Below are 27827 nucleotides of genomic sequence, written 5' to 3'. Positions count from 1 at the left end.
TTTGCAAGGACTGGGTGCATCCAATACCAATGCATTTTGACCCCACCTCCAAGGCTGAAGGCCAGGGGATGCTGGGAGATGTAGTTTTGCAAGGACTGGGTGCATCCGATACCAATCCATTTTGACCCCACCTCCAAGGCTGAAGGCCAGGGGATGCTGGGAGATGTAGTTTTGCAAGGACTGGGTACATCCGATACCAATCCATTTTGACCCCAATGCAGATTCCAAGGCTGAAGGATAAGGAATGCTGGGAGATGTAGTTTTGCAAGGTCAAAGTGCACCCAATACCAATGTTCCAAGACTCAAGGCTAGGGAATGCTGGGAGATGTAGTTTTGTAAGGTGCAGGTGCTTCTAGTATCAATGCATTTTGATCCCACTTCCAAGGCTGGAGGATAAGGAATGCTGGGAGATGTAGTTTTGCAAGATCAAGGTGCATCCAATACCAATGCATTTTGACCCCACTTCCAAGGCTCAAGGGAATGCTGGGATATGTAGTTTTGCAAGGTCAAGGTGCATCCAATACCAATGTTCCAAGACTCAAGGCTAGGGAATGCTGGGAGATGTAGTTTTTGTAAGGTCCAGGTGCATCCAATACCAATGCATTTTGACCCCACTTCCAAGGCAGAAGGATAAAGAATGCTGGGAGATGTAGTTTTGCAAGATCTGGGTACATCCAATACAAATGCATTTTGACCCCACTTCCAAGGCTCAAGGGAATGCTGGGATATGTAGTTTTGCAAGGTCAAGGTGCATCCAATACCAATGTTCCAAGACTCAAGGCTAGGGAATGCTGGGAGATGTAGTTTTTGTAAGGTCCAGGTGCATCCGATACCAATGCATTTTGACCCCACTTCCAAGGCAGAAGGATAAAGAATGCTGGGAGATGTAGTTTTGCAAGATCTGGGTACATCCAATACCAATGCATTTTGACCCTACTTCTAAGGCACAAGGGAATGCTGGGAGATCCAGATGCATCCCAGCATCAATGCCTTTTCCCTTGGCTCAATGCAGTGGGACCCTGGGAGTTGCAGTGTGGCGACATGCCAGTCCTCTTCGGCAGAAGAGGCTCAAGGCCTTGGAAAGCAAACTGCAACTCCCAGGGCCCAATGGCCTTTGAGTTGAGCAGGACGCTTTCAAAGAGGAGCTTGTATTGTCTTAAGCTGAGCGCCCTTTAATCCCTTTCTATCTGCTTAATCGCATTTGGTCCCTGTAAACACAGGTCAGGACGGCTGTAATGCTGGGAAGAGTTTAATCGCATTTCAGACTTCACTTTCTTCCCGTCTAGAACTGCAAAGGTGTTTGTTTTGGGGCAAAGGTGGGATGCAGATGAACACAATGGCGACAGAAGCAAGGCAGATTCATATCTATCTATATATATAGAAATGTAATGTGCATAATTAGGGCCGAGTTAACAACAAAACCACTGGGCCAAATCACACCAAATTTGGCCACAATACTCATCACTTTCCAAGGAATGGCCATCAAAAACAGAAAAGAAAGAAAACAGAGACAAGGCCAGGAAAATCCCATTGTTCAACTTGAATACCATTGAATAGCCTTGCAGCTTCAAAGCCTGGCTGCTTCATACCCAGGGGACTCCATTGTTGTCCAACTTGAATACCATTGAATAGCCTTGCAGCTTCAAAACTTGGCTGCTTCATACCCAGTGGATTCCATTCTTGGCCAACATGAATACCATTGAATAACCTTGCAGCTTCAAAGCCTAGCTGCTTCATACCTAGGGGACTCCATTGTTGGCCAACTTGAATACAATTCAATGGCCTTGCAGCTTCAAAGCCCGGCTGCTTCAGACCTAGGGGACTCCATTGTTGGCCAACTTGAATACCATTGAATACCCTTGCAGCTTCAAAGCCTGGCTGCTTCAAACCCAGGGGACTCCATTGTTGACCAATTTTAATATCATTGAATAGCCTGTCAGCTTCATACCCAGTGGATTTCATTCTTGGCCAACTTGAATACCATTGAATAGCCTTGCAGCTTCAAAGCCTGGCTGCTTCATACCCAGTGGATTTCATTCTTGGCCAACTTAAATACCATTGAATGGCCTTGCAGCTTCAAAGCCTGGCTGCTTCATACCTAGGGGACTCCATTGTTGGCCAACTTGAATACCATTGAATAGCCTTGCAGCTTCAAAGCCTGGCTGCTTCATACCTAGGGGACTCCATTGTTGGCCAACTTGAATACCATTGAATAGCCTTGCAGCTTCAAAGCCTGGCTGCTTCATACCTAGGGGACTCCATTGTTGGCCAACTTGAATACCATTGAATAGCCTTGCAGCTTCAAAGCCTGGCTGCTTCATACCTAGGGGACTCCATTGAATACCACTAAATAGCCTTGCAGGTTCAAAGCCTGGCTGCTTCTTACCTAGGGGACTGCATTGTTGGCCAACTTGAATACCATTTGAATAACCTTGAAGCTTCAAAGCCTGGCTGCTTCATACTTAGGGCACTCCATTGAATACCACTAAATACCCTTGCAGCTTCAAAGCCTGGCTGCTTCATACCCAGGGGACTCCATTGTTGGCCAACTTGAATACCATTGAATAGCCTTGCAGCTTCAAAGCCTGGCTGCTTCATACGTAGGGGACTCCATTGTTGACCAACTTGAATACCATTGAATAGCCTTGCAGCTTCAAAGCCTGGCTGCTTCATACGTAGGGGACTCCATTGTTGGCCAACTTGAATACCATTGAATGGCCTTGCAGCTTCAAAGCCTGGCTGCTTCATACCTAGGGGACTCCATTGTTGTCCAACTTGAATACCATTGAATAGCCTTGCAGCTTCAAAGCCTGGCTGCTTCATACCTAGGGGACTCAATTGTTGTCCAACTTGAATACCATTGAATAGCCTTGCAGCTTCAAAGCCTGGCTGCTTCATACCTAGGGGACTCAATTGTTGTCCAACTTGAATACCATTGAATAGCCTTGCAGCTTCAAAGCCTGGCTGCTTCAAACCCAGGGGACTCCATTGTTGGCCAACTTGAATACCATTGAATAGCCTTGCAGCTTCAAAGCCTGGCTGCTTCATACCTAGGGGACTCCATTGTTGTCCAACTTGAATACCATTGAATAGCCTTCCAGCTTCAAAGCCTGGCTGCTTCATACCTAGGGGACTCAATTGTTGTCCAACTTGAATACCATTGAATAGCCTTGCAGCTTCAAAGCCTGGCTGCTTCATACCTAGGGGACTCAATTGTTGTCCAACTTGAATACCATTGAATAGCCTTGCAGCTTCAAAGCCTGGCTGCTTCATACCTAGGGGACTCAATTGTTGTCCAACTTGAATACCATTGAATAGCCTTGCAGCTTCAAAGCCTGGCTGCTTCAAAGCCAGGGGACTCAATTGTTGGCCAACTTGAATACCATTGAATAGCCTTGCAGCTTCAAAGCCTGGCTGCTTCAAACCCAGGGGACTCCATTATTGGCCAACTTGAATACCATTGAATAGCCTTGCAGCTTCAAAGCCTGGCTGCTTCATACCTAGGGGACTCCATTGTTGTCCAACTTGAATACCATTGAATAGCCTTGCAGCTTCAAAGCCTGGCTGCTTCAAACCCAGGGGACTCCATTGTTGGCCAACTTGAATACCATTGAATAGCCTTGCAGCTTCAAAGCCTGGCTGCTTCATACCTAGGGGACTCCATTGTTGGCCAACTTGAATACCATTGAATAGCCTTGCAGCTTCAAAGCCTGGCTGCTTCAAACCCAGGGGACTCCATTGTTGTCCAACTTGAATACCATTGAATAGCCTTGCAGCTTCAAAGCCTGGCTGCTTCATACCTAGGGGACTCAATTGTTGTCCAACTTGAATACCATTGAATAGCCTTGCAGCTTCAAAGCCTGGCTGCTTCAAACCCAGGGGACTCCATTGTTGTCCAACTTGAATACCATTGAATAGCCTTGCAGCTTCAAAGCCTGGCTGCTTCATACCTAGGGGACTCCATTGTTGTCCAACTTGAATACCATTGAATAGCCTTGCAGCTTCAAAGCCTGGCTGCTTCAAACCCAGGGGACTCCATTGTTGGCCAACTTGAATACCATTGAATAGCCTTGCAGCTTCAAAGCCTGGCTGCTTCATACCTAGGGGACTCCATTGTTGTCCAACTTGAATACCATTGAATAGCCTTGCAGCTTCAAAGCCTGGCTGCTTCATACCTAGGGGACTCAATTGTTGTCCAACTTGAATACCATTGAATAGCCTTGCAGCTTCAAAGCCTGGCTGCTTCATACCTAGGGGACTCAATTGTTGTCCAACTTGAATACCATTGAATAGCCTTGCAGCTTCAAAGCCTGGCTGCTTCATACCTAGGGGACTCAATTGTTGTCCAACTTGAATACCATTGAATAGCCTTGCAGCTTCAAAGCCTGGCTGCTTCATACCTAGGGGACTCAATTGTTGTCCAACTTGAATACCATTGAATAGCCTTGCAGCTTCAAAGCCTGGCTGCTTCATACCTAGGGGACTCAATTGTTGTCCAACTTGAATACCATTGAATAGCCTTGCAGCTTCAAAGCCTGGCTGCTTCATACCTAGGGGACTCCATTGTTGTCCAACTTGAATACCATTGAATAGCCTTGCAGCTTCAAAGCCTGGCTGCTTCATACCTAGGGGACTCAATTGTTGTCCAACTTGAATACCATTGAATAGCCTTGCAGCTTCAAAGCCTGGCTGCTTCATACCTAGGGGACTCAATTGTTGTCCAACTTGAATACCATTGAATAGCCTTGCAGCTTCAAAGCCTGGCTGCTTCATACCTAGGGGACTCCATTGTTGTCCAACTTGAATACCATTGAATAGCCTTGCAGCTTCAAAGCCTGGCTGCTTCATACCTAGGGGACTCAATTGTTGTCCAACTTGAATACCATTGAATAGCCTTGCAGCTTCAAAGCCTGGCTGCTTCAAACCCAGGGGACTCCATTGTTGTCCAACTTGAATACCATTGAATAGCCTTGCAGCTTCAAAGCCTGGCTGCTTCATACCTAGGGGACTCCATTGTTGTCCAACTTGAATACCATTGAATAGCCTTGCAGCTTCAAAGCCTGGCTGCTTCATACCTAGGGGACTCAATTGTTGTCCAACTTGAATACCATTGAATAGCCTTGCAGCTTCAAAGCCTGGCTGCTTCATACCTAGGGGACTCAATTGTTGTCCAACTTGAATACCATTGAATAGCCTTGCAGCTTCAAAGCCTGGCTGCTTCATACCTAGGGGACTCAATTGTTGTCCAACTTGAATACCATTGAATAGCCTTGCAGCTTCAAAGCCTGGCTGCTTCATACCTAGGGGACTCCATTGTTGGCCAACTTGAATACCATTGAATAGCCTTGCAGCTTCAAAGCCTGGCTGCTTCAAACCCAGGGGACTCCATTGTTGGCCAACTTGAATACCATTGAATAGCCTTGCAGCTTCAAAGCCTGGCTGCTTCATACCTAGGGGACTCCATTGTTGGCCAACTTGAATACCATTGAATAGCCTTGCAGCTTCAAAGCCTGGCTGCTTCAAACCCAGGGGACTCCATTGTTGGCCAACTTGAATACCATTGAATAGCCTTGCAGCTTCAAAGCCTGGCTGCTTCATACCTAGGGGACTCCATTGTTGGCCAACTTGAATACCATTGAATAGCCTTGCAGCTTCAAAGCCTGGCTGCTTCAAACCCAGGGGACTCCATTGTTGTCCAACTTGAATACCATTGAATAGCCTTGCAGCTTCAAAGCCTGGCTGCTTCAAACCCAGGGGACTCAATTGTTGTCCAACTTGAATACCATTGAATAGCCTTGCAGCTTCAAAGCCTGGCTGCTTCAAACCCAGGGGACTCCATTGTTGGCCAACTTGAATACCATTGAATAGCCTTGCAGCTTCAAAGCCTGGCTGCTTCATACCTAGGGGACTCCATTGTTGTCCAACTTGAATACCATTGAATAGCCTTGCAGCTTCAAAGCCTGGCTGCTTCATACCTAGGGGACTCAATTGTTGTCCAACTTGAATACCATTGAATAGCCTTGCAGCTTCAAAGCCTGGCTGCTTCATACCTAGGGGACTCAATTGTTGTCCAACTTGAATACCATTGAATAGCCTTGCAGCTTCAAAGCCTGGCCGCTTCATACCTAGGGGACTCAATTGTTGTCCAACTTGAATACCATTGAATAGCCTTGCAGCTTCAAAGCCTGGCTGCTTCAAAGCCAGGGGACTCAATTGTTGGCCAACTTGAATACCATTGAATAGCCTTGCAGCTTCAAAGCCTGGCTGCTTCAAACCCAGGGGACTCCATTCTTGGCCAACTTGAATACCATTGAATAGCCTTGCAGCTTCAAAGCCTGGCTGCTTCATACCTAGGGGACTCCATTGTTGGCCAACTTGAATACCATTGAATAGCCTTGCAGCTTCAAAGCCTGGCTGCTTCAAACCCAGGGGACTCCATTGTTGGCCAACTTGAATACCATTGAATAGCCTTGCAGCTTCAAAGCCTGGCTGCTTCATACCTAGGGGACTCCATTCTTGGCCAACTTGAATACCATTGAATAGCCTTGCAGCTTCAAAGCCTGGCTGCTTCATACCTAGGGGACTCCATTGTTGTCCAACTTGAATACCATTGAATAGCCTTGCAGCTTCAAAGCCTGGCTGCTTCAAACCCAGGGGACTCCATTGTTGTCCAACTTGAATACCATTGAATAGCCTTGCAGCTTCAAAGCCTGGCTGCTTCATACCTAGGGGACTCCATTGTTGGCCAACTTGAATACCATTGAATAGCCTTGCAGCTTCAAAGCCTGGCTGCTTCATACCTAGGGGACTCCATTCTTGGCCAACTTGAATACCATTGAATAGCCTTGCAGCTTCAAAGCCTGGCTGCTTCATACCTAGGGGACTCCATTGAATACCACTAAATAGCCTTGCAGGTTCAAAGCCTGGCTGCTTCTTACCTAGGGGACTGCATTGTTGGCCAACTTGAATACCATTTGAATAACCTTGAAGCTTCAAAGCCTGGCTGCTTCATACTTAGGGCACTCCATTGAATACCACTAAATACCCTTGCAGCTTCAAAGCCTGGCTGCTTCATACCCAGGGGACTCCATTGTTGGCCAACTTGAATACCATTGAATAGCCTTGCAGCTTCAAAGCCTGGCTGCTTCATACGTAGGGGACTCCATTGTTGACCAACTTGAATACCATTGAATAGCCTTGCAGCTTCAAAGCCTGGCTGCTTCTTACCTAGGGGACTGCATTGTTGGCCAACTTGAATACCATTTGAATAACCTTGAAGCTTCAAAGCCTGGCTGCTTCATACTTAGGGCACTCCATTGAATACCACTAAATAGCCTTGCAGGTTCAAAGCCTGGCTGCTTCATACCTAGGGGACTGCATTGTTGGCCAACTTGAATACCATTGAATAGCCTTGCAGCTTCAAAGCCTGGCTGCTTCATACCTAGGGGACTCCATTGTTGGCCAACTTGAATACCATTGAATAGCCTTGCAGCTTCAAAGCCTGGCTGCTTCAAACCCAGGGGACTCCATTGTTGTCCAACTTGAATACCATTGAATAGCCTTGCAGCTTCAAAGCCTGGCTGCTTCATACCCAGGGGACTCCATTGTTGTCCAACTTGAATACCATTGAATAGCCTTGCAGCTTCAAAGCCTGGCTGCTTTGTGGTGGGCACAGCTAGTAACATATAACAGGCTCTTGGCTGTCGAGGCAGCCAAGCGTCTGCAGGGCCGGCTGGCACGGCTCCACACACCTGGGCTCCGTTCCGCACCAGCCGCCTCCTCCTGCCTTGGATGCCACCTTTCCTTCTCTCCTTTTCCCTGCCCTCCAGGTGTGATGGAAGGAAGGCACACCTGGAGAGGGAGGGAGGGAGGGAGGGAGGGGGGAGAGGCGTCAGGTTCCCCTTCCTTGGCACCCTGGGAGGGAACAAGCAGGCGCAGGCCCCACAATTGGGGGGGGGGGGGAGGCTGGGAGGGGATCGGATCCTCCGCTCCTTCCACTCCAGGCGCCACTCCGCTTTGGGAGCACGAAAGGGAGACACAGCCGCCTTCTCTCTCCCCGTTCCGGGCCTGCGTTGACCCACTCTGGGGCGCAATGAGTGGGGGTCCGTGGGGGAGACGGCGACCACCGGGGTCCAAGGAGCGGGTGGTGATGCTCTGCGAGGAGATCCCTGACTCCGAGGGGCCCCGGGTGCAGACCAACGGGACGGACGAGGGCCCGAGGGTCAGCGGGGCGTTATACTCCGTCCACTCCACGCTGCGCCTACGAGAAATGTAGGACCCCCTTCCCCCCTTTCTTTGGTTCGTTTTGGTCTTTCCTTGTCGCCCTGGGGCTGCGCTTGGGGGGCACTCGGCTTCCGTGGGGGGGGAGCTGAGCCAAGTCCTGGCATGGGCCAACTTGGGCCCTCCCTCCAGGTGTTTTGGACTGCAACTCCCACCATTCCTAACAGCCGTTAGGCTGTTAGGAATGGTGGGAGTTGCAGTCCAAAACACCTGGAGGGAGGGCCCAAGTTGGCCCATGCCAGCATTGGAAGGGAGGGGGTCTTGGGGCCACATTTAGGGTTGGGAACGATGGTTCTCGCCATGAGATATGGGGCTGCTGTGCATCCCGAGGGTTCCTAATAGCCTTGTGAATCCTTGAATGGAGTATATTGATTTGGTTTTGCAATTTTACGTCTGTTTTTAATTTAATAGAATTGTTTTGGTTCTGTCTTATGATGTTGCTTATTATGTTTAACTTGGGGAGCCTCTAGTGGCGCAGTGTGTTAAGGCACTGAGCTGCTGAACTTGCCGACCGAAAGCTTGGCGGTTCAAATCCGGGGAGTGGGGCGAGCTCCTGCTGTTAGCCCCAGCTTCTGCCAACCTAGCGGTTCGGAAACATGCAAATGCAGTCAGTGGTGAGAAGGACTGTCTCTTAATAATAATAATAATAATAATAATAATAATTTTATTTTTGTACCCCGCCACTATCTCCCCAGAGGCACTCGGGGCGGCTCACAGATATAAAACCAGCAGACAGTGATATCAAATATAAATATCAAATACAGGCAGGTGTTGATCCTCTCTTCCTTCATTCAGGCCGATGCTGATTGACATGAACAAGGTCTACCGCCAGACCAACGTGGAGAACCTGGAGCAGGCCTTTTCGGTGGCCGAGCACGACTTGGGGGTCACCCGGCTGCTGGACCCCGAAGGTATGTCTGCATTGGAAAATAACTGCACCCAACCTCTGGGCACACATATATATCCTTTAGGAAATAAATAAATGATGTAAATGATGCCATATCCTTTTGGCAAATGTGAATCTCATGAATGTCACTACAAAAATATATATTTGGCTAGCAGAGGATGATTGTTTGTTTAAAGCTGAAATTGCAGTTGTAATTGTAATTGCAGTTGTAATTTTCCAAAACATATACACTTCCTTTAAAAACCTTTCAATTTAAAGTATGCACTCAGAGAAAATACAAAGTTTTCTTTGAAAAAAAAATATTTTGTTTACTCATAAACAACTTGTATTAATTCACCATACGGGCACATTTCTTATTAAAAGCTGTTATAGATAGGATGTTGCTGGTCTGTGTTGAGTACATTGAGTACACAGGGTATCCTTCTTAATAGTCCATAGTCTTTAATTATACTTGTACTCACTGAAGTCCATAAGCACACTTCTCTGTTGAAGTCCAAGCAACAACACACATGCATCCACTTCCACTGAGGTCTGATGCGAAAAAGGTGAATATAAAATGGAGTCCTGAGTCTGAACATGCTCAGTACAATGTCTATAGCCCCTTCCACACCAAAGAGGTACAGTCAAACTGTGAAATCAACATACACATAGAATACAGGTTAGCAAATATATACATTAATAAATCAATAATGATAGGTTTGGGAAGTTATTATTTACAACAGTCTGGGCCCCCATGGAGTGGGAGAATTGCCCTGGGGGCCCGGATGGGGCTCTAAAGGGGCGCTGATGACCCCTCTCTGCCTCCCCCCCCCCCCCCCCAGACGTGGATGTGCCACAGCCGGACGAGAAGTCCATCATCACCTACGTCTCCTCCCTCTATGATGCCATGCCACGGGTGCCGGACGTGCAGGACGGGGTCAAGGCTAATGTAAGTTTGGGGCAGGGTTGAGTGGGGTCTGGGGGCAACTTCAACAAGGCCTTGGCTTTGGCAGTGGGGACTCACGCTCTCGCCCTTCTTGCAGGAGCTGCAGCTGCGCTGGCAGGAGTACTACGAGGTGGTGACGCTGCTCCTGCAGTGGATGCGCCACCACACCCTGGTCTTCGAGGAGCGCAAGTTCCCCGCCAGCTACGAGGAGATCGAGGTGGGAGTCCGTCCATCCCTAGTGTGTCCCCCCCCCCCCTTCTCTGTGTTGGGAATTGACGAGCCGCTAAGCTCTAATCACCCTCTTTATGAGGTAAATTCCCATTAAAATAGCAGAGTAAAAATTACAGCGGTGAGACTTACGCACAGAGTTTCAGAAGGCCTCTTTGTCATCAGGAAGGCAAAGGGATGCAAAGTTAGCTTTAAAGTTTAAAAGCATTTATTGAGGTAAAAAGAAATCCATTGATGGATAGAAAAGGTTTGGAGCTAACTAACTTATCTAATCTGATCTAATACACATAGACGGATCAAAATAACAAAAGTATAGATAGCTACATCTTGCTAGTAGAGGGGACAATATGTGTCCTCTCTGGAACAAAGCAGGAATGGCGACCAAGCCTCTTGGGTTGCTTCTTCTCTAGGGCCGTAAACATTCCAAAAGGCCCAATTGGGGAAGTTACGTCAAAACCCTAGAAGAGATGTCATTTCCAAGGCATCAAAGGGTGGGGTTGACCTAAACAGGACAGGAAAAAGGAAACAATAGTGAAGCCTAATCAAAGCATGCATGGAACTGGGGAAGGTGTCCCTAACTCTTTTCTAGGCTTCCTATCTAACCATAGAGATTAAAGCAATACAGGATGACATTTTTCCAACACTCTGTCCCCCCTGAATCTGCAGAGGTTGCATGTCGTTCCCCACAATGTACCCCTGAAGTCACGCAGCACCTTTTAGCCCTGATCCACAGCCGGGTCAGTGGCTGTGGCCTCCCCACCCGGCCTCCCCACGCTGCCCCTCCTTGCTGCTGTGACTATCCGTCTGGGGCTGCTCTTTGCCTTCCTTGGAGCAGTTCCATTCAGTTCTGGCTGGAGATGAAAGGAGATGCATGCGCAGGAGGCAGAGCAGGAGCCTCACCTGCAGGGAGGGAGGGAGGGGGCGGGGCCAGGAACAAGGAGCGGACACCTGCCAGTTTCGCAGCAGAAAGGGCGCCCCCTGGTGGCACCGCTCTGCCTCTCAGGCTCCCGGCCCAGCTGGATTTCTGGCCGGCTGTCCATGTTCCAGAAGCATTCTCTCCTGACATTTCACCCACATCTATGGCATCTCTCCCTTAAAATGGAGATTCCAGACAGGAAACAATCAGGGCCAGCTAACACCTCTGAATAAAGGAGTCCCCCAGGCAGGAAGCAGCCAAGCCAACAAAGGACTCTCCCAGGCAAGAAGCAACTAGGCCTTAATAATAATAATAATAATAATAATAATAATAATAATAATAATAATAATAATAATTTTATTCTTATATCCCGCCCCATCTCCCCGGAGGGACTCGGGGCGGCTTACATGGGGCCATGCCCAGACACGACAGCACAAATCAGATAAAACATTAAACCGAGCAGTAAAACTTCAACATGATTAAAAACAGTCATAAAAGGCCTTGAAGCTGCAAGACTTTTCAATACTAATCAAGGTGATTGATTGCAACATTCGCACTTGGCTCGAACAGACAAAGACTTTTTTCTCCCACCCTGGACATCATTCCACAGATATATACCCTGTTTTCCCCGAAAATAAGACATCCCCAGAAAATAAGACCTAGTAGAGGTTTTGCTGATTTGCTAAATATAAGGCCTCCCCCGAAAGTAAGACCTAGCAAAGTTTTTGTTTGGAAGCATGCAGGATCGGTAAATGTACATACCATAGATTGTTGTACATGGAAATAAAGGTAGTAACAAGAAATAATAATAATAATAATATAATAATAATAATAACTTTATTCTTGTATCCCACCTCCATCTCCCAGAAGGGACTCAGGGCAGCTTACACAGGGATAAGCCCAACAACAACATAAATTTACATGCGAACAGAATTTTAAAACAGTAATTTAAAAACAGTATAGCAATAAAATATAAAATTCTTGAAAGGATTCACAGTTTGGTTATGCTGGTTTGTGATGACAACTACTGTACAGCAGATAATAAATTTTCATTTTTTAAAAAATCAACCATAAATGTGAATTCTTCTTTGTGGAAAAATAAGACATCCCCTGAAAATAAGACCTAGTGCCTCTTTGGGAGCAAAAATTGATATAAGACACTGTCTTATTTTCGGGGAAAGAGGGTACACACTCCACTTGCCTCATTTACAACAGATACCCTCACTGATTGACTTCATAGCTGCAAGGCTATTCAATGCTAATCAAGGTGATTAATTGCAACATTCACACTGCCGTCCAAGAGACGAGAGTTCTTTCTCCCAACCTGGACATTATTCCACAGGTATATATATAAACCCCACTTGCCTAGTTCCCAAAAGATGTCACAACCTCTGAGGATGCCTGCCATAGATGTGGGCGAAACGTCAGGAGAGAGTGCTTCTGGAACATGGCCAGGAAGCCTGGAAAACTCACAGCAACCCAGTGATTCCGGCCATGAAAGCCTTCAACAACACATAGAAGAGTATTGGCTTCCATGGCTTGGGTGGGGGCTGCCCAGTGAGCCCCTCAGCCCCACTCCCACCCCACGCGTTGCTCCCTCCCTCTCTCCCTCCTCACCCGGCATCTGGGGTTGGACTAGATGGCCCATGAGGTCTCTTCCAACTCTACTATTCTATGATTCTATGATTCCTCTTGCAGATCCTGTGGCGCCAGTTCCTGAAGTTCAAGGAGACGGAGCTCCCTGCCAAGGAGGCCGACAAGAACCGCTCCAAGGCCATCTACCAGTCCTTTGAGGTGGGCCCAAGGGTGGTGGGCTCAAGACCCTAGTCTTGGAGTAGTGACTGGGGGTGGCCTTGGTTCAATGTCTCTTGGGGGGACCTATGGCAAACTCCTTGCCCTCCCACCCCATGACAATGCTATGTGCCTGACCGGGCTCCTCTCCCTTCCTCCTCTCTCTGCAATTGGAAAGGCGGCCGTCCAGTCCGGGCAGGTCAAGGTGCCGCCTGGCTACCACCCGCTGGACGTGGAGAAGGAGTGGGGCAAGCTGCACGTGGCCATCCTGGAGCGGGAGAAGCTCCTGCGCTCCGAGTTCGAGAGGTGAGTCAGGAAGAAGGGGGTCTGGGGCCGGCAGGGTCCCTACGTGTGTGCCAGGCACTTCCAATTTTTGCCAGGGACCTCTCTCCAACATGAGTAACAAAAGGGTTACAAATCAGTTTTGGTCCACCTTAGCTTTGGTGTGGTTCTTTGGGGCGCTGATTCAGAAAACTGCACTGGATAGACTACATCAGCTCTGGTTTCTGATACAGAACGTATGCCACCCCATAGTCACCATGGAGGGACCATTCTTTATTAAGAATGGTCTTAATAAAACCATTATTAAAATAAAATAATTAATAAAGAGGAAGGAGGTTCACAGACCAGATTTTCATTCTTATGGCCCACTGCTGGGCTGTGGCCCATGGGTTGGGAACCACTGGCTTAGAGACTTCGGTAGAAACAGAAGTATGCTTGTAGAAGTCAGTAGGAACAGAATGCTGGAAAGAAGCCATTGGAATTTAAATGACTCTATTAGACTCTATTAGACCAGAGAGATGCTTTGGACTTTGGGCTGTTGAATGATGGCCTGTGTTGTCTACTTGGAGAAACTACTTTAAATCCTATTTGTAACTGCATGATGTAAGACAGTGGTTCCCAATTTTTTTTTTGACCAGGGACCCCTCTCCAACATGAGTACCAAAAGGGTTACAAATCAATTTTTGGTCAACTTTAGATTTGGTTTGGTTATTTGTGGTGCTGATTCAGAAAACTGCACTGGATAGACCACATCAGCTCTGGTTTCTGATACAGAACATTTGCCACCCAGTAGCTGCCACCTGCTCGCCCACAGGAAAACATATTTAATAATGGTCTTAATATAACCATTATTAAAATAAATAAAATAATTAATAAAGCGGAAAGAGGTTCACAGTCCAGATTTTAGTTCTCGCAGTGCACTGCCCACGGGTTGAGAACCACTGGCTTAGAGACTTCAGTAGAAACAGAAGTATAACATTTCATCTTGTTTTATGACTTTATTTGTATAACTGTTGCTTGAACCCGTCTTCATTGTCATATTGTTTTGTTATTTTATTGTTCTGTTTTATTTTAACTTGCTTGTATTTTGTCTTTTGGGCTCGGCTCCATGTTAGCCGCCCCGAGTCCCTTCGGGGAGATGGTGGCGGGATACAAAAATAAATTATTATTATTATTATTATTATTATTATTATTATTATTATTATTATTATTATTATTATGCATTTAGAAGTTAGTAGGAACAGAATGCTGTACAGAAGCCACTGGAATTTAAATGACTCCATTAGACTCTATTAGACCAGAGAGATGCTTTGGACTTTGGGCTGTTGAATGATGCCCTGTGTTATCTACACAGAGAAACTACTTTAAATCCTATTTGTAACTGGATGATGTAGGACAGTGGGTGATGCCATGGATGATGTAGGACACTGGTTCCCAATTTTTTTTTTTACCAGTGACCACTTGACCAGGGACCGCTCTCCAACATTAGCACCAAAAGGGTTACAAATCAGTTTTTGGTCAACTTTAGATTTGGTTTGGTTATTTGGGGTGCTGATTCAGAAAATTGCACTGGATAGACCACATCAGCTTTGGTTTATGATACAGAACGTATGGCATCCAGTAGTCACCCCCTGCTTGCCCACAGGAAAACATATTTAATAATAGTCTTAATAAAACAATTATTAAAATAAATAAAATAAAATAATAAATAATGAGGAAGGACGTTTGTGGACCAGATTTTCATCCTTATGGCCCACGGCTGGGCCACGGCCCACGGGTTGGGAACCACTGGCTTAGAGACTTCAGTAGCAACGAGTGCATGCTTGTAGAAGTCAGTAGGAACAAGATGCTGTATAGAAGCCAAAAGGGTTTCAATGTTGAAACAGAGACTCTATTAGACACTGAGACCAGAGAAATGCTTCGGACAATGCTTTGGACTTTGGCCTGTGTTAACCACACAGAGAAACTGCTTCAAATCCGGGATTGTTGTATGTTTTCCGGGCTGTATGGCCATGTTCCAGAAGTATTCTCTCCTGACGTTTCACCCACATCTATGGCAGGCATCCTCAGAGGTTGTGAGGTATGGAGAAACCAAGCAAGGAAGGTTTATATATATCTGTGGAAAGTCCAGGGTGAGAGAAGAACTCTGTCAGTTGAAGGCCAGTGTGAATGTTGTAGTTAATCACAGGGTTGTTGTATGTCTTTCGGGCTGTATGGCCATGTTCCAGAAGTATTCTCTCCTGACGTTTCACCCACATCTATGGCAGGCATCCTCAGAGGTTGTGAGGTATGGAGAAACCAAGCAAGGAAGGTTTATATATATCTGTGGAAAGTCCAGGGTGAGAGAAGAACTCTGTCAGTTGAAGGCCAGTGTGAATGTTGTAGTTAATCACAGGGTTGTTGTATGTCTTTCGGGCTGTATGGCCATGTTCCAGAAGTATTTTCTCCTGACGTTTCGCCCACATCTATGGCAGGCATCCTCAGAGGTTGTGAGGTATATACAGCCCGGAAAACATACAACAACCTTGTGATCCTGGCCATGAAAGCCTTCAACAACACTTTGCTTCAAATCCTATTTGTAACTGGATGATGTAGGAAAGTGGATGATGCCACGGATGATGTGGGACAATGGTTCCCAAACTTTTTTTGACCAGGGACTACTTTATTCAGGGACCACTCCCCAACATGAGTACCAAAGGGGTTCCGAATCAGTTTTTGTTCCATTTTAGATGTGGTTTGGTTCTTTTTTTTTGGGGGGGGGGGAGCTGGTGGTGGCGCAGTGTGTTAAAGTGCTGAGCTGCTGCACTTGAGGACCAAAAGGTCCCAGGTTCAAATCCCGGGAGCGGAATTAGCACCCACTATTAGCCCCAGCTCCTGCCAACCTAGCAGTTCGAAAACAAGCAAATGTGAGTAGGTGAATAGGTACCGCTCCGGTGGGAAGGTAACATTGGCACTCCATGCAGTCATGCCGGCCACATGACCTGGAGATGTCTATGGACAACGCCGGCTCTTCGGTTTAGAAATGGAGATGAGCACCAACCCCCAGAGTCAGACACGACTGGACTTAAAGTCAGAGGAAAACCTTTACCTTTACTGGTTCTTTGGGGTGGTGATTCAGAAATTGCATTGGATAGACCACATCAGCCCTAGTTTCTGATGCAAAACATATGCCATCCAGTAGTCGCCATCTGCTTATGAAACCACATTTCATGATCTAGAGCTGATGTGGTCTATCCAATGCAATTTCTGAATCAGCACCCCAAAGAACCCCAATTTCTGAATCAGCACCCCAAAGAACCCCAGGCCTAAAAATGGAGACCAAGAATTTTTTTTTTAGTTGGGCTGTGTTATTATCCATGGTAGTAACAGTGAGGTTGTGGACCATATTTTAGTTCTTGCCGACCAGTGGTGGTCCACGGACCACGGGTGGGGATCCACTGGCCTGGAGGAAGGAAAGACGGGCCGGAGGCTCCACTTGGCCCTGGAGCAGCCCTTCCCTCCTCCGCCTGGGGAGGACCTCCCCCCCCCCTTGCCTGGCTGGCCGGCTGCCTTGGCCCTGCCCAACTCTAATGGGAAACAGACAGCCGGTGACTCACTGCTCCCCCCCCCCCATAAGGAAACGGCACCAAGGCTTGAACCACCGCAGAGCAGGGCTTTGCCAAGCCGTTCTGGAGCAACTGGTGGGACCCAAGGGCTCCGCTCGCTTTGTTATGGGGGAACAGAGGCAGGCGTGGGATTTGGGGAGGGGGCAGAGCAGGTGGAGGCAGCAACACTTTTGAGGAGTCTCTGCTGAGTTGCATTTATTTCTCTCGTTCTAGGTTGGAGCGGCTGCAGCGCATTGTCAGCAAGCTGCAGATGGAGTCCGGACTCTGCGAGGAGCAGCTCAACCAGGCGGACACCCTCCTGCAGTCGGTAAGAGGACTCTGGCCGTGAGAGGGAGGGAGGCCACAGGGAAGTGGCCGTGGCCTGGCCGCGTGGCCCGCTCTGCAGGGACCTTGGGTGTGGCTGGGAGCCGCCCGGCACGCTGCCCTCGCCCACTTCCCTCTCTCTTTGCCTCTCTCCGGCCAGGACATCCGGCTGCTGAATGCCGGCAAAGCCCCGCAGAAGTCGGCCGAGATTGAGCGGGACCTGGACAAGGCGGAGGCCATGATCCGGCTGCTCTTCAACGACGTCCAGGCCCTGAAGGACGGGCGCCACCCGCAGGGGGAGCAGATGTACCGCAGGTCAGACCCCCCCCCCCCCAAAATAGATCCCTCCTTTGAGAAGGCAGCAGAATCAGAGGACCCTCGGGTTGCAAAGGGCCCCAAAGGCCAACCAGTCCAACCCCCTTCTGGAAGGCAGGAAAGACAAAGCACTCCTCACAGATGGCCAAAATAGTGGCTGGCAATGCTGAGCCCCAGTGGCAAAGTGTGTTAAAGGGCTGAGCTGCTGAACTTGCAGACCAAAAGGTCCCAGGTTCAAATCCCGGGAGCGGAATGAGCGCCCGCTGTTAGCCCCAGCTCCTGCCAACCTAGCAGCTCAAAAACATGCAAATGTGAGTATCATAGAATTATAGAATAGTAGAGTTGGAAGAGACCTCATGGGCCATCCAGTCCAACCTCCTGCCAAGAAGCAGGAAATCGCATTCATAGCGAGTAGATCAATAGGTACCGCAAATGTGAGTAGATCAATAGGCGGGAAGGTAACGGCGCTCCATGCAGTCATGCCAGTGGCCACATGACCTTGGAGGTGTCTACGGATAATGTGAGTAGATCAATAGGTACCGCAAATGTGAGTAGATCAATAGGCGGGAAGGTAACGGCGCTCCATGCAGTCATGCCAGTGGCCACATGACCTTGGAGGTGTCTACGGATAATGTGAGTAGATCAATAGGTACCGCAAATGTGAGTAGATCAATAGGCGGGAAGGTAATGGCGCTCCATGCAGTCATGCCAGTGGCCACATGGCCTTGGAGGTGTCTACGGACAATGTGAGTAGATCAATAGGTACCGCAAATGTGAGTAGATCAATAGGCGGGAAGGTAACGGCGCTCCATGCAGTCATGCCAGTGGCCACATGACCTTGGAGGTGTCTACGGACAATGTGAGTAGATCAATAGGCACTGCTCCGGCGGGAAGGTAACGGTGTTCCATGCAGTCATGCCAGTGGCCACATGACCTTGGAGGTGTCTGTGGACAACGCTGGTTCTTGGGCTTAGAAATGGAGATGAACCCCAACCCCCAGAGTGTGAGTAGATCAATAGGTACTGCTCTGGCGGGAAGGTAACATTGGCGCTCCATGCAGTCATGCCGGCCACATGACCTTGGAGGTGTCTACGGACAACGCTGGCTCTTCGGCTTAGAAATGGAGATGAGCCCCAACCCCCAGAGTCAGACATGACTGGACTTAATGTCAGGGGAAACCTTCACCTACCTAATGCTGCAGAATCACAGCCTTTCCAGTGGTCAGGCCTGACCAATCCCCGTTTGGCCAGTGATGGAAAGGGGCATCAGGTGGACTTCCATCCACAGCCACTGCCGCCCCCTGGTGGTGACTCTTGCCACTGCAGTGCCATTTTGGTGTGTGTTTTGGGGGTGACGACCCCCTCCATCCCAAGGGAAGGCGCCTGCCTCACTGACCCCCAGCCCCTCTTGTGGGGTGGGTTTGCTTATTAACAAAAGACCCTCCCCATAAATGTATAGCTGTCGCATGATCCAGCACCAGTCGCCAAAAGGGATAAAAAGAGCAAAAACCCACAGACCAATGTTAACTCTTCCTTTGGAGGCTTTTCTTTGTAGCAAAATAATATGGTTACAGTGTTTACAGAAACAAGGTTTCCATCACACAAAAAAGTTCTTTATATTTTACGCTGGGCTTCTTTCTCATTCAGATAAACAGCTTTGCTCTCACAGAGTCTCCTCTCACACAGAACTTGCACAGGAGCTTCACACAGTAGCTTTACATGCAGCAGCCTTCACACTGAAGCTTCACACATGAGACCTTCAACCTGGGGCTTCTCTCATGTAACACATATATTTTATACTTCCTTCTTTGCTTCCACACTGGGCTTCTTTCTCATGCAGATAAACAGCTTCGCTCTCACAGTCTCCTCTCACACAGAACTTACACTGGAGCTTTACATGCAGCAGCCTTCACACTGAAGCTTCACACACACAAGACCTTCAACCTGGGGCTTCTCTCATGTAACACATATACTTTATACTTCCTTCTTTGCTTCCACGTTGGGCTTCTTTCTCATTCAGATAAACAGCTCCGCTCTCACAGAGTCTCCTCTCACAGCAATCTTACACAGTAGCCTTCACACTGGAGCTTTACATGCAGCAGCCTTCACACTGAAGCTTCACACACACAAGACCTTCAACCTGGGGCTTCTCTCATGTAACACATATACTTTATACTTCCTTCTTTCCTTCCACGCTGGGCTTCTTTCTCATGCAGATAAACAGCTTCGCTCTCACAGAGTCTCCTCTCACACCGAACTTACACAGTAGCCTTCACACTGGAGCTTCACACACGAGGCCTTCAGCCTGGGGCTTCTCTAACACTGAAGCTTCTTACACTGAGGCTTTCTCACTCGCTTTGGCCCACTCACTCTTAACAGGCTTCGTCCTACTCACTCTCCTCAGGGCAACTATAGCTTATTCAACCCTTCCAGTTCTTGACTCACGTTTTTGTAATAAAAAATACCTAGTTAATTTTTAATATTTCTGACGCACCTTTCCCACGCTCCAGGGTCTACCGCTTGCACGAGCGCCTGGTGGCCATCCGCACGGAGTACAACCTGCGCCTGAAGTCCGGTTCGGCGCCCGTGGTCCAGACGTCCGTGCTGGTCACCCAGCAGCAGCGCGTGCGGCCAGAACTGGACGACGTGACGCTGCGCTACCTGCAGGACCTGCTGTCCTGGGTGGAGGAGAACCAGCAGCGCCTGGGGGCGGCCGAGTGGGGCGTGGACCTGCCCACCGTGGACTCCCAGCTGGGCAGCCACCGCGGCCTCCACCAGTCCATCGAGGACTTCCGGCCCAAGATCGAGAGGGCGCGAGCCGACGAGGTGGGCAGGGCGAAGGAGGGGGGCACGCTGACCCTCCCCAACCCCGCCTGCATGCAGTAGGCCACTCTCTCTTGTGTGTGAGATGTACTAGCACCAATGCCCAGAGACTCACCACTTCTTCCCTTCCTTCCTTCTTTCCGTCCTTCCTTCCTCTCCTTTTCTCCCCCTTCTTTCCCTCCATCACAGGCCCAACTCTCGCCTGGCCCACGGGGCGCCTACCGGGACCTTCTGGGCAAGCTGGACTTGCAGTACGCCAAGCTTCTGGTGAGAAAGAGGGGCTTTTCCAGCCGTGGGGTCCCCTAGGGCAGGCCTGGGTGGGCTCTGCTGGTTGGCAATGGCTGGGACCCTTTGGGAACTCAAGGTTGTGTGGAAAGGACAGGGGAGGCTGGGGGCAAGGCGGGCTAAAATTCCCAAGACTTTTGCTCAAGGATAGGATTAGTTTGCTTTACTTACTCCTCTGGCGAGTCTTTCTGGCCTAACCATGAGGCCTGGAAGCTTGTATGGGTTTGAAACGAGAACAGGGACCGCCAGCCAATGTCCAGCCAGAAAGGAGAAGTGGGACGGCAGACGGTCCGAGGGGCCGGGACCTGTGAGGGGGACGCTGGGCCCCTCTCCTTTCCTGCCTCTCCTTTCTGGCTGGAACGTGACTCTTGGGGGTCCGAGGGTCAGGGGTGTTGGGCGAGTGGGTTTATTAACAAAAGACCCTTCTCATCAAAGTATAGCAGAGTAACCTAGCAGCAGCATGACCCAGCAAGTTAAACTATGGGTTACACCAGGGGTCCCCAAACTTTTGAAGCCGAGGGCCGGTCCACAATCCTTCAGACTGTGGAGGGGCCGAATGATCATTTGAAAAAAACAAAACAAATTCCTATGCATACTGCACATGTCTTATTTGTAGTGCAACAACAATGACGACGAAAAAACAATACAATATTTAAAAATGAAAACAATTTTAACCAACATAAACCTATCAGGATTTCAATGGAAAGTGTGGGCCTGCTACTGGCCAATCAGATAGTCAAGTTAATTAGGATTGTTGTTGTTGTTGTTGTTGTTGTTGTGTGCCTTCAAGTCATTTTAGACTTTGGCCGAGCCTAAGTCTAAAATTAATTATTTATTTACTGCATTTATTTACTACATTTATATCCCACCCTTCTCACCCTGAAGGAGACTCAGAGCAGCTGTATGTATATACAATATATTATATTATTAGCATAACACAATATTAGCATTATATATTACTATATTGAAATATACCACTATACTGTAATATTATATGTAATATATAACATATAATTAATATGTGTATTGTGCCATTAATATGGTATTATTATTAGTATTATATTGTATAACATAATATTATTATCAATATTATATGTATATACAATATATATTATTAAAACTGATATAAAAATATTACATTATAAAACTGAGAGCGGGGGCCAGGTAAATGACCTTAGAGGGCCGCATCCGGCCCCCGGGCCTTAGTTTGGGGACCCCTGGGTTACACTATTTACAGGAACAAGGTTTCTATAGCACAAATAAAGTTCTTTATACAGTAGAGTCTCACTTATCCAAGCCTCGCTTATCCAAGCCTCTGGATTATCCAAGCCATTTTTGCAGTCAATGTTTTCAATACATCGTGATATTTTGGTGCTAAATTCTTAAATACAGTAATTACAACATAACATTACTGCCTATTGAACTACTTTTTCTGTCAAATTTGTTGTATAACATGATGTTTTGGTGCTTAATATGTAAAATCATAACCTAATTTGATGTTTAATAGGCTTTTCCTTAATCTCTCCTTATTATCCAAGATATTCGCTTATTCAAGCTTCTGCCGGCCCGTTTAGCTTGGATAAGTGAGACTCTACTGTATTACAATTGGTGCATGTTATTGTTATTGATTTATTTTATTTATTTATTTGCAGTATTTATATTCCGCCCTTCTTTCTCACCCCAAAGGGGATTCAGGGCGGATCACATTATGTACATATAAGGCAAACATTCAATGCCTTAACATAGAACAGAGACAGAGACAAACATAGGCTCCCAGCGGGCCTCGAACTCATGACCGCTTGGTCAGAGTGATTTGTTGCAGCTGGCTGCAGCTGGTTGCTCACCAGCCTGCCCCACACAGTATTGTATATTGTTATTGTTTTGTATTTGATATTTCTGTGAGAACAGGGACCGCCAGCCAATGTCCAGCCAGAAAGGAGAAGTGGGACGGCAGACGGTCCGAGGGGCCGGGACCTGTGAGGGGGACGCTGGGCCCCTCTCCTTTCCTGCCTCTCCTTTCTGGCTGGAACGTGACTCTTGGGGGTCCGAGGGTCAGGGGTGTTGGGCAAGTAGGCTTCTTAACAAAAGACCCTCCCCATAAACATATACATAACTTATTAGCAGCGGGACCCAGCACCGGTAGCCAAAAGGGATCAAAAGAACAAATACACACAGTCCAATGTAATCTCTTCCTTAAGAGGCTTTTTTGGTAGTAAAATAAAATGGTCGCACTATTTACAAAAATAAATAAAGTTTTGTCAAAGGCTTTCATGGCCGGGATCACAGGGTTGTTGTATGTTTTCCGGGCTATATGGCCATGTTCCAGAAGTATTCCCTCCTGATGTTTCACCCACATCTATGGCAGGCATCCTCAGAGGTTGTGAGGTATGGAGAAACCTTCCTTGCTTAGTTTCTCCATGCCTCACAACCTTTGAGGATGCCTGCCATAGATGTGGGCGAAACGTCAGGAGAGAATACTTCTGGAACATGGCTATACAGCCCGGAAAACATACAACAACAAATAAAGTTCTTTATGCTTCCTCCTTTGCTTCTACGCTGGGCTTTTTTCTTGTGCAGATAAACAGCTTCGCTCTCACAGAGCCTCCTCTCACAATGAACTTACATAGGAGCTTCACACAGGAGCTTTACACACAGCAGCCTTCACACTGGAGCTTCACATGCACAAGGCCTTCAACCTGGCGCATCTCTCACCGAAGCGTCTCACACTAGGACCTCTCTCACACTGAGGCCTACTTACACTGAGGTTTACGAAGCGTCTCACACTAGGGCCTCTCTCACACTGAGGCCTACTTACACTGAGGTTTACGAAGCGTCTCACACTAGGGCCTCTCTCACACTGAGGCCTACTTACACTGAGGTTTACGAAGCGTCTCACACTAGGGCCTCTCTCACACTGAGGCCTACTTACACTGAGGTTTACGAAGCATCTCACACTAGGGCCTCTCTCACACTGAGGCCTACTTACACTGAGGTTTACAAAGCATCTCACACTAGGGCCTCTCTCACACTGAGGCCTACTTACACTGAGGATTATGAAGCGTCTCACACTAGGGCCTCTCTCACACTGAGGCCTACTTACACTGAGGTTTACGAAGGGTCTCACACTGGGGCCTCTCTCACACTGAGGCCTACTTACACTGAGGTTTACGAAGCGTCTCACACTAGAGCCTCTCTCACACTGAGGCCTACTTACACTGAGGTTTACGAAGCGTCTCACACTAGGGCCTCTCTCACACTGAGGCCTACTTACACTGAGGTTTACGAAGCGTCTCACACTAGGGCCTCTCTCACACTGAGGCCTACTTACACTGAGGTTTACGAAGCGTCTCACACTAGGGCCTCTCTCACACTGAGGCCTACTTACACTGAGGTTTACGAAGCGTCTCACACTAGGGCCTCTCACACTGAGGCCTACTTACACTGAGGTTTACGAAGCGTCTCACACTAGGGCCTCTCTCACACTGAGGCCTACTTACACTGAGGTTTACGAAGCGTCTCACACTAGGGCCTCTCTCACACTGAGGCCTACTTACACTGAGGTTTACGAAGCATCTCACACTAGGGCCTCTCTCACACTGAGGCCTACTTACACTGAGGTTTACGAAGCGTCTCACACTAGGGCCTCTCTCACACTGAGGCCTACTTACACTGAGGATTACGAAGCGTCTCACACTAGGGCCTCTCTCACACTGAGGCCTACTTACACTGAGGTTTACGAAGCGTCTCACACTAGGGCCTCTCTCACACTGAGGCCTACTTACACTGAGGTTTACGAAGCGTCTCACACTAGGGCCTCTCTCACACTGAGGCCTACTTACACTGAGGTTTACGAAGCGTCTCACACTAGGGCCTCTCTCACACTGAGGCCTACTTACACTGAGGATTACGAAGCGTCTCACACTAGGGCCTCTCTCACACTGAGGCCTACTTACACTGAGGATTACGAAGCGTCTCACACTGGGGCCTCTCTCACACTGAGGCCTACTTACACTGAGGATTACGAAGCGTCTCACACTAGGGCCTCTCTCACACTGAGGCCTACTTACACTGAGGATTACGAAGCGTCTCACACTAGGGCCTCTCTCACACTGAGGCCTACTTACACTGAGGTTTACGAAGCGTCTCACACTAGGGCCTCTCTCACACTGAGGCCTACTTACACTGAGGTTTACGAAGCGTCTCACACTAGGACCTTTTTGTCATTAAAATACCTTGTTAATGTTAATATTTGTGACAAGGGGGTGGGTGGGTCGTCCTGCGAGAGGTGGGAGAAGCAGGACCCTTGACCAGTCTGTCCGTCCGTCCGCCTGTCCCTCCGGTTGCAGAACTCCTCCAAGGCCCGCCTGCGTCACCTGGAGAGCCTGCAGGCGTTTGTGGCGGCGGCCACCAAGGAGCTGATGTGGCTGAACGAGAAGGAGGAGGAGGAGGTGACCTACGACTGGACCGAGCGCAACGGCAACATGGCCGCCAAGAAGGAGAGCTACTCGGTACGGGAAGGGGCCACCCTCGTGGTTCGGTCTGGGGGAGGCCGCGGGGGCTCCGTGTTCCCCACTCATTGTTCCTCCGTCTTCCCTCTTCCAGGGCCTGATGCGGGAGCTGGAGCAGCGCGAGCGCAAGATCAAGGAGATCCAGGGCACGGGCGACCGGCTGCTGCAGGAGGGGCACCCGGCCAAGCAGACGGTGGAGGTGGGACCCAAGCCCTGACCTTCCTTTGTTGCCGGGGGAGGAGGGTGGCGGGGCACGCATCATGTGCCAGTGGGTCCCATGACAGCCCCGACCCGTGACTCCAGCGATGGTCTGCCAGTCATGGGTTCTCCTCTCAGATGCCCACGTCCTGGCATCATCTCTGCAGGAGGGCCCATGTGTATCTCCCCCCCCCCCCCCCGAACTGTTTCCTGGCTCTGCATCTGGCACGGGGTCCAGCGCACTCCTGACTCTCCCTCCCCGTTTTGCTCTTCTGCCCACAGGCCTTCCAGGCCGCCCTGCAGACTCAGTGGAGCTGGATGCTGCAGCTGTGTTGCTGCATTGAGGCCCACCTCAAGGAGAACACCGCCTACTTCCAGGTATGGCGTCCATCATGCAATCCTAGAGTTGGACGAGACCCCAAGGGGTGTCCAGCCCAGCCCAGCCCCCTTCTGCCAGGCCAGAAAACACAATCCAAGATGGTCACCCAGCCTCTGCTTAGGAACCTCCAGGAGACTCCCAGGCAACAGGGTCACCATTAGGAAGTTGAGTTGCTGTGAGTTTTCCGGACTGTCTGGCCATGTTCCAGAAGCATTCTCTCCTGGTGTTTCACCCACATCTATGGCAGGCATCCTAAGAAGTTGTGAGGTCTGTTGGAAACTAGGCATTAAGTTGGGTTTAGATCTATCCCTGTGGAATAATATCCCAGGTGGGAGAAAGAACTCTTGTCTGCTGGAGGCAAGTGTGAATGTGGCCATTGCCCACCTTGATTAGCAGTCTAAAATCAGGAAAGTAAAGAACAACACTCAGAGAACAGGGGCATTCCAGACATGAATCAATCAGGGCCAGTTAACACTTCCCAACAAAGGATTCCCCCAGGCAGGAAGCAGCCAGACCTTGAAGTGGCAAGGCTATTCAAAGCTAATCAAGGTGGCCAATTGCAACATTCACACTTGCCTCCAACAGGCAAGAGTTTTCTTTCTTTCTTCCACCCTGTACATCTTTCCAGGCCGGGCTGTGGCGCAGGCTGTTGAGCAACCAGCTGCAACAAATCACTCTGACCAAGAGGTCATGAGTTCGAGGCCAGCTCAGAGCCCCGCGTTTGTCTTGTCTTTGTTCTATGTTACGGCATTGAATGTTTGCCTTATATGTGCAATGTGATCCGCCCTGAGTCCCCTTCGGGGTGAGAAAGAAGGGCGGAATATAAATAATAATAATAATAATAATAATAATAATAAAGTTTATTTATATCCCGCCTCCATCTCCCTCGAAGGGGACTTGGGGCGGCTTACAACAAAATCAAAATACAAACAATGATAAAATATAAAACATCAGGACAAAAACAAAAACCAATAAAAAATATACACAATAAGTTAAAAAACACAATGTAGAATTAAAACATCAGGTTAAAAACAATGAGGTTGCAATAGTGGATAAGCAAAGTGTATGGTGCACGTTATGGGTAACAAATTCATAAATAGATAAAGTGCATTAGAATCATTTAAGGGCACATTAGGTACGGCAGGGAGGAGTCCTGAGTGATATCAATCCATCAGGAATCGGGAAGAGCGACCAGTGCAAAAGGTCGAGGAGCATAATAATTGTGATGGGAAAAAGATGATCTTAACCAAAGGCCGTAAATACTGTGAATAAATAAATAAATTCCACAGGGAGATATATATAAACCCCACTTGCCTCATTTCCAACAGACGTCACAACCTCTGAGCATGCCTGCCATAGATGCAGGTGAAACTTCAGGAGAGAAAGCTTCTGGAACTTGGCCAGAAAACTCACAGCAAGCCAATGATTCTGGCCATGAAAGCCTCTGAGGACACATTAGGAATTTCTTCCCCGTGTCCAACCTCTTTTCCTGCCGTTTGAATCCCTGGCTCCATCATGCCTTAGCCTCCAGAGCAGCAAAGCTTCCTTCTTTCTCTCCAGAACGACATCCTTTCGGATATTTTAAGCATGGCTCCCCCTCCCCTTCTTTCAGCCTTCCTTTCTCGAAGCTAAAGACCCCTAAGACCCCGGTCATGCCGCTTGGCTTCCAAGCCTTGGACCATTGGCTTCGCCCTTCTCTGGGCATGTTCCCAATTGCCAGTCCTACAGTAGAGTCTGGCTGATCCAACCTTGGCTTATCCAACGTTCTGTATTATCCAATGCAGTCTGCCTCCCGCACGGATCCACGGCTGTTTCTCTAGACCAGGGGTCCTCAAACTTTTTAAGCCGAGGGCCGGTCCACAATCCTTCAGACTGTTGAGGGGCCGGATTATCATTTGAAAAAAAAAATACAAGCAAATTCCGATGCACACTGCACATGTCTTATTTGTAGTGCAAAAACAACAACAACAACAAAAACAATGAAAGAACAATATCATATTTAAAAATAAAAACAATTTTAACCAACATACATTGATCAGGATTTCAATGGGAAGTGTGGTCCTGCTTCTGGCCAATGAGATAG

The 27827-nt window shown here is 48.4% G+C and overlaps 1 protein-coding gene across 1 annotated transcript in view; it reads left to right on the top strand.

The window, feature by feature from the left end:
- plec (plectin) overlaps positions 1–27827 on the top strand; it is a 309701-nt gene that overhangs the window by 189453 nt on the left and 92421 nt on the right. The window contains exons 7-18 of the mRNA XM_062979321.1: positions 9076–9191; positions 10009–10115; positions 10210–10329; positions 12955–13050; positions 13226–13353; positions 17148–17241; positions 17398–17552; positions 20062–20377; positions 20564–20641; positions 25006–25167; positions 25262–25366; positions 25648–25743. Coding sequence (XP_062835391.1) covers positions 9076–9191; positions 10009–10115; positions 10210–10329; positions 12955–13050; positions 13226–13353; positions 17148–17241; positions 17398–17552; positions 20062–20377; positions 20564–20641; positions 25006–25167; positions 25262–25366; positions 25648–25743 — 1573 coding nt within the window. The remainder of the gene's footprint in view (positions 1–9075; positions 9192–10008; positions 10116–10209; positions 10330–12954; positions 13051–13225; positions 13354–17147; positions 17242–17397; positions 17553–20061; positions 20378–20563; positions 20642–25005; positions 25168–25261; positions 25367–25647; positions 25744–27827) is intronic.

This window comes from Anolis carolinensis, chromosome 4 (genome assembly GCF_035594765.1).
Source record: "Anolis carolinensis isolate JA03-04 chromosome 4, rAnoCar3.1.pri, whole genome shotgun sequence".
Taxonomy (NCBI): domain Eukaryota; kingdom Metazoa; phylum Chordata; class Lepidosauria; order Squamata; family Dactyloidae; genus Anolis; species Anolis carolinensis.
This window is presented reverse-complemented; position numbering and strand designations above follow the sequence as displayed.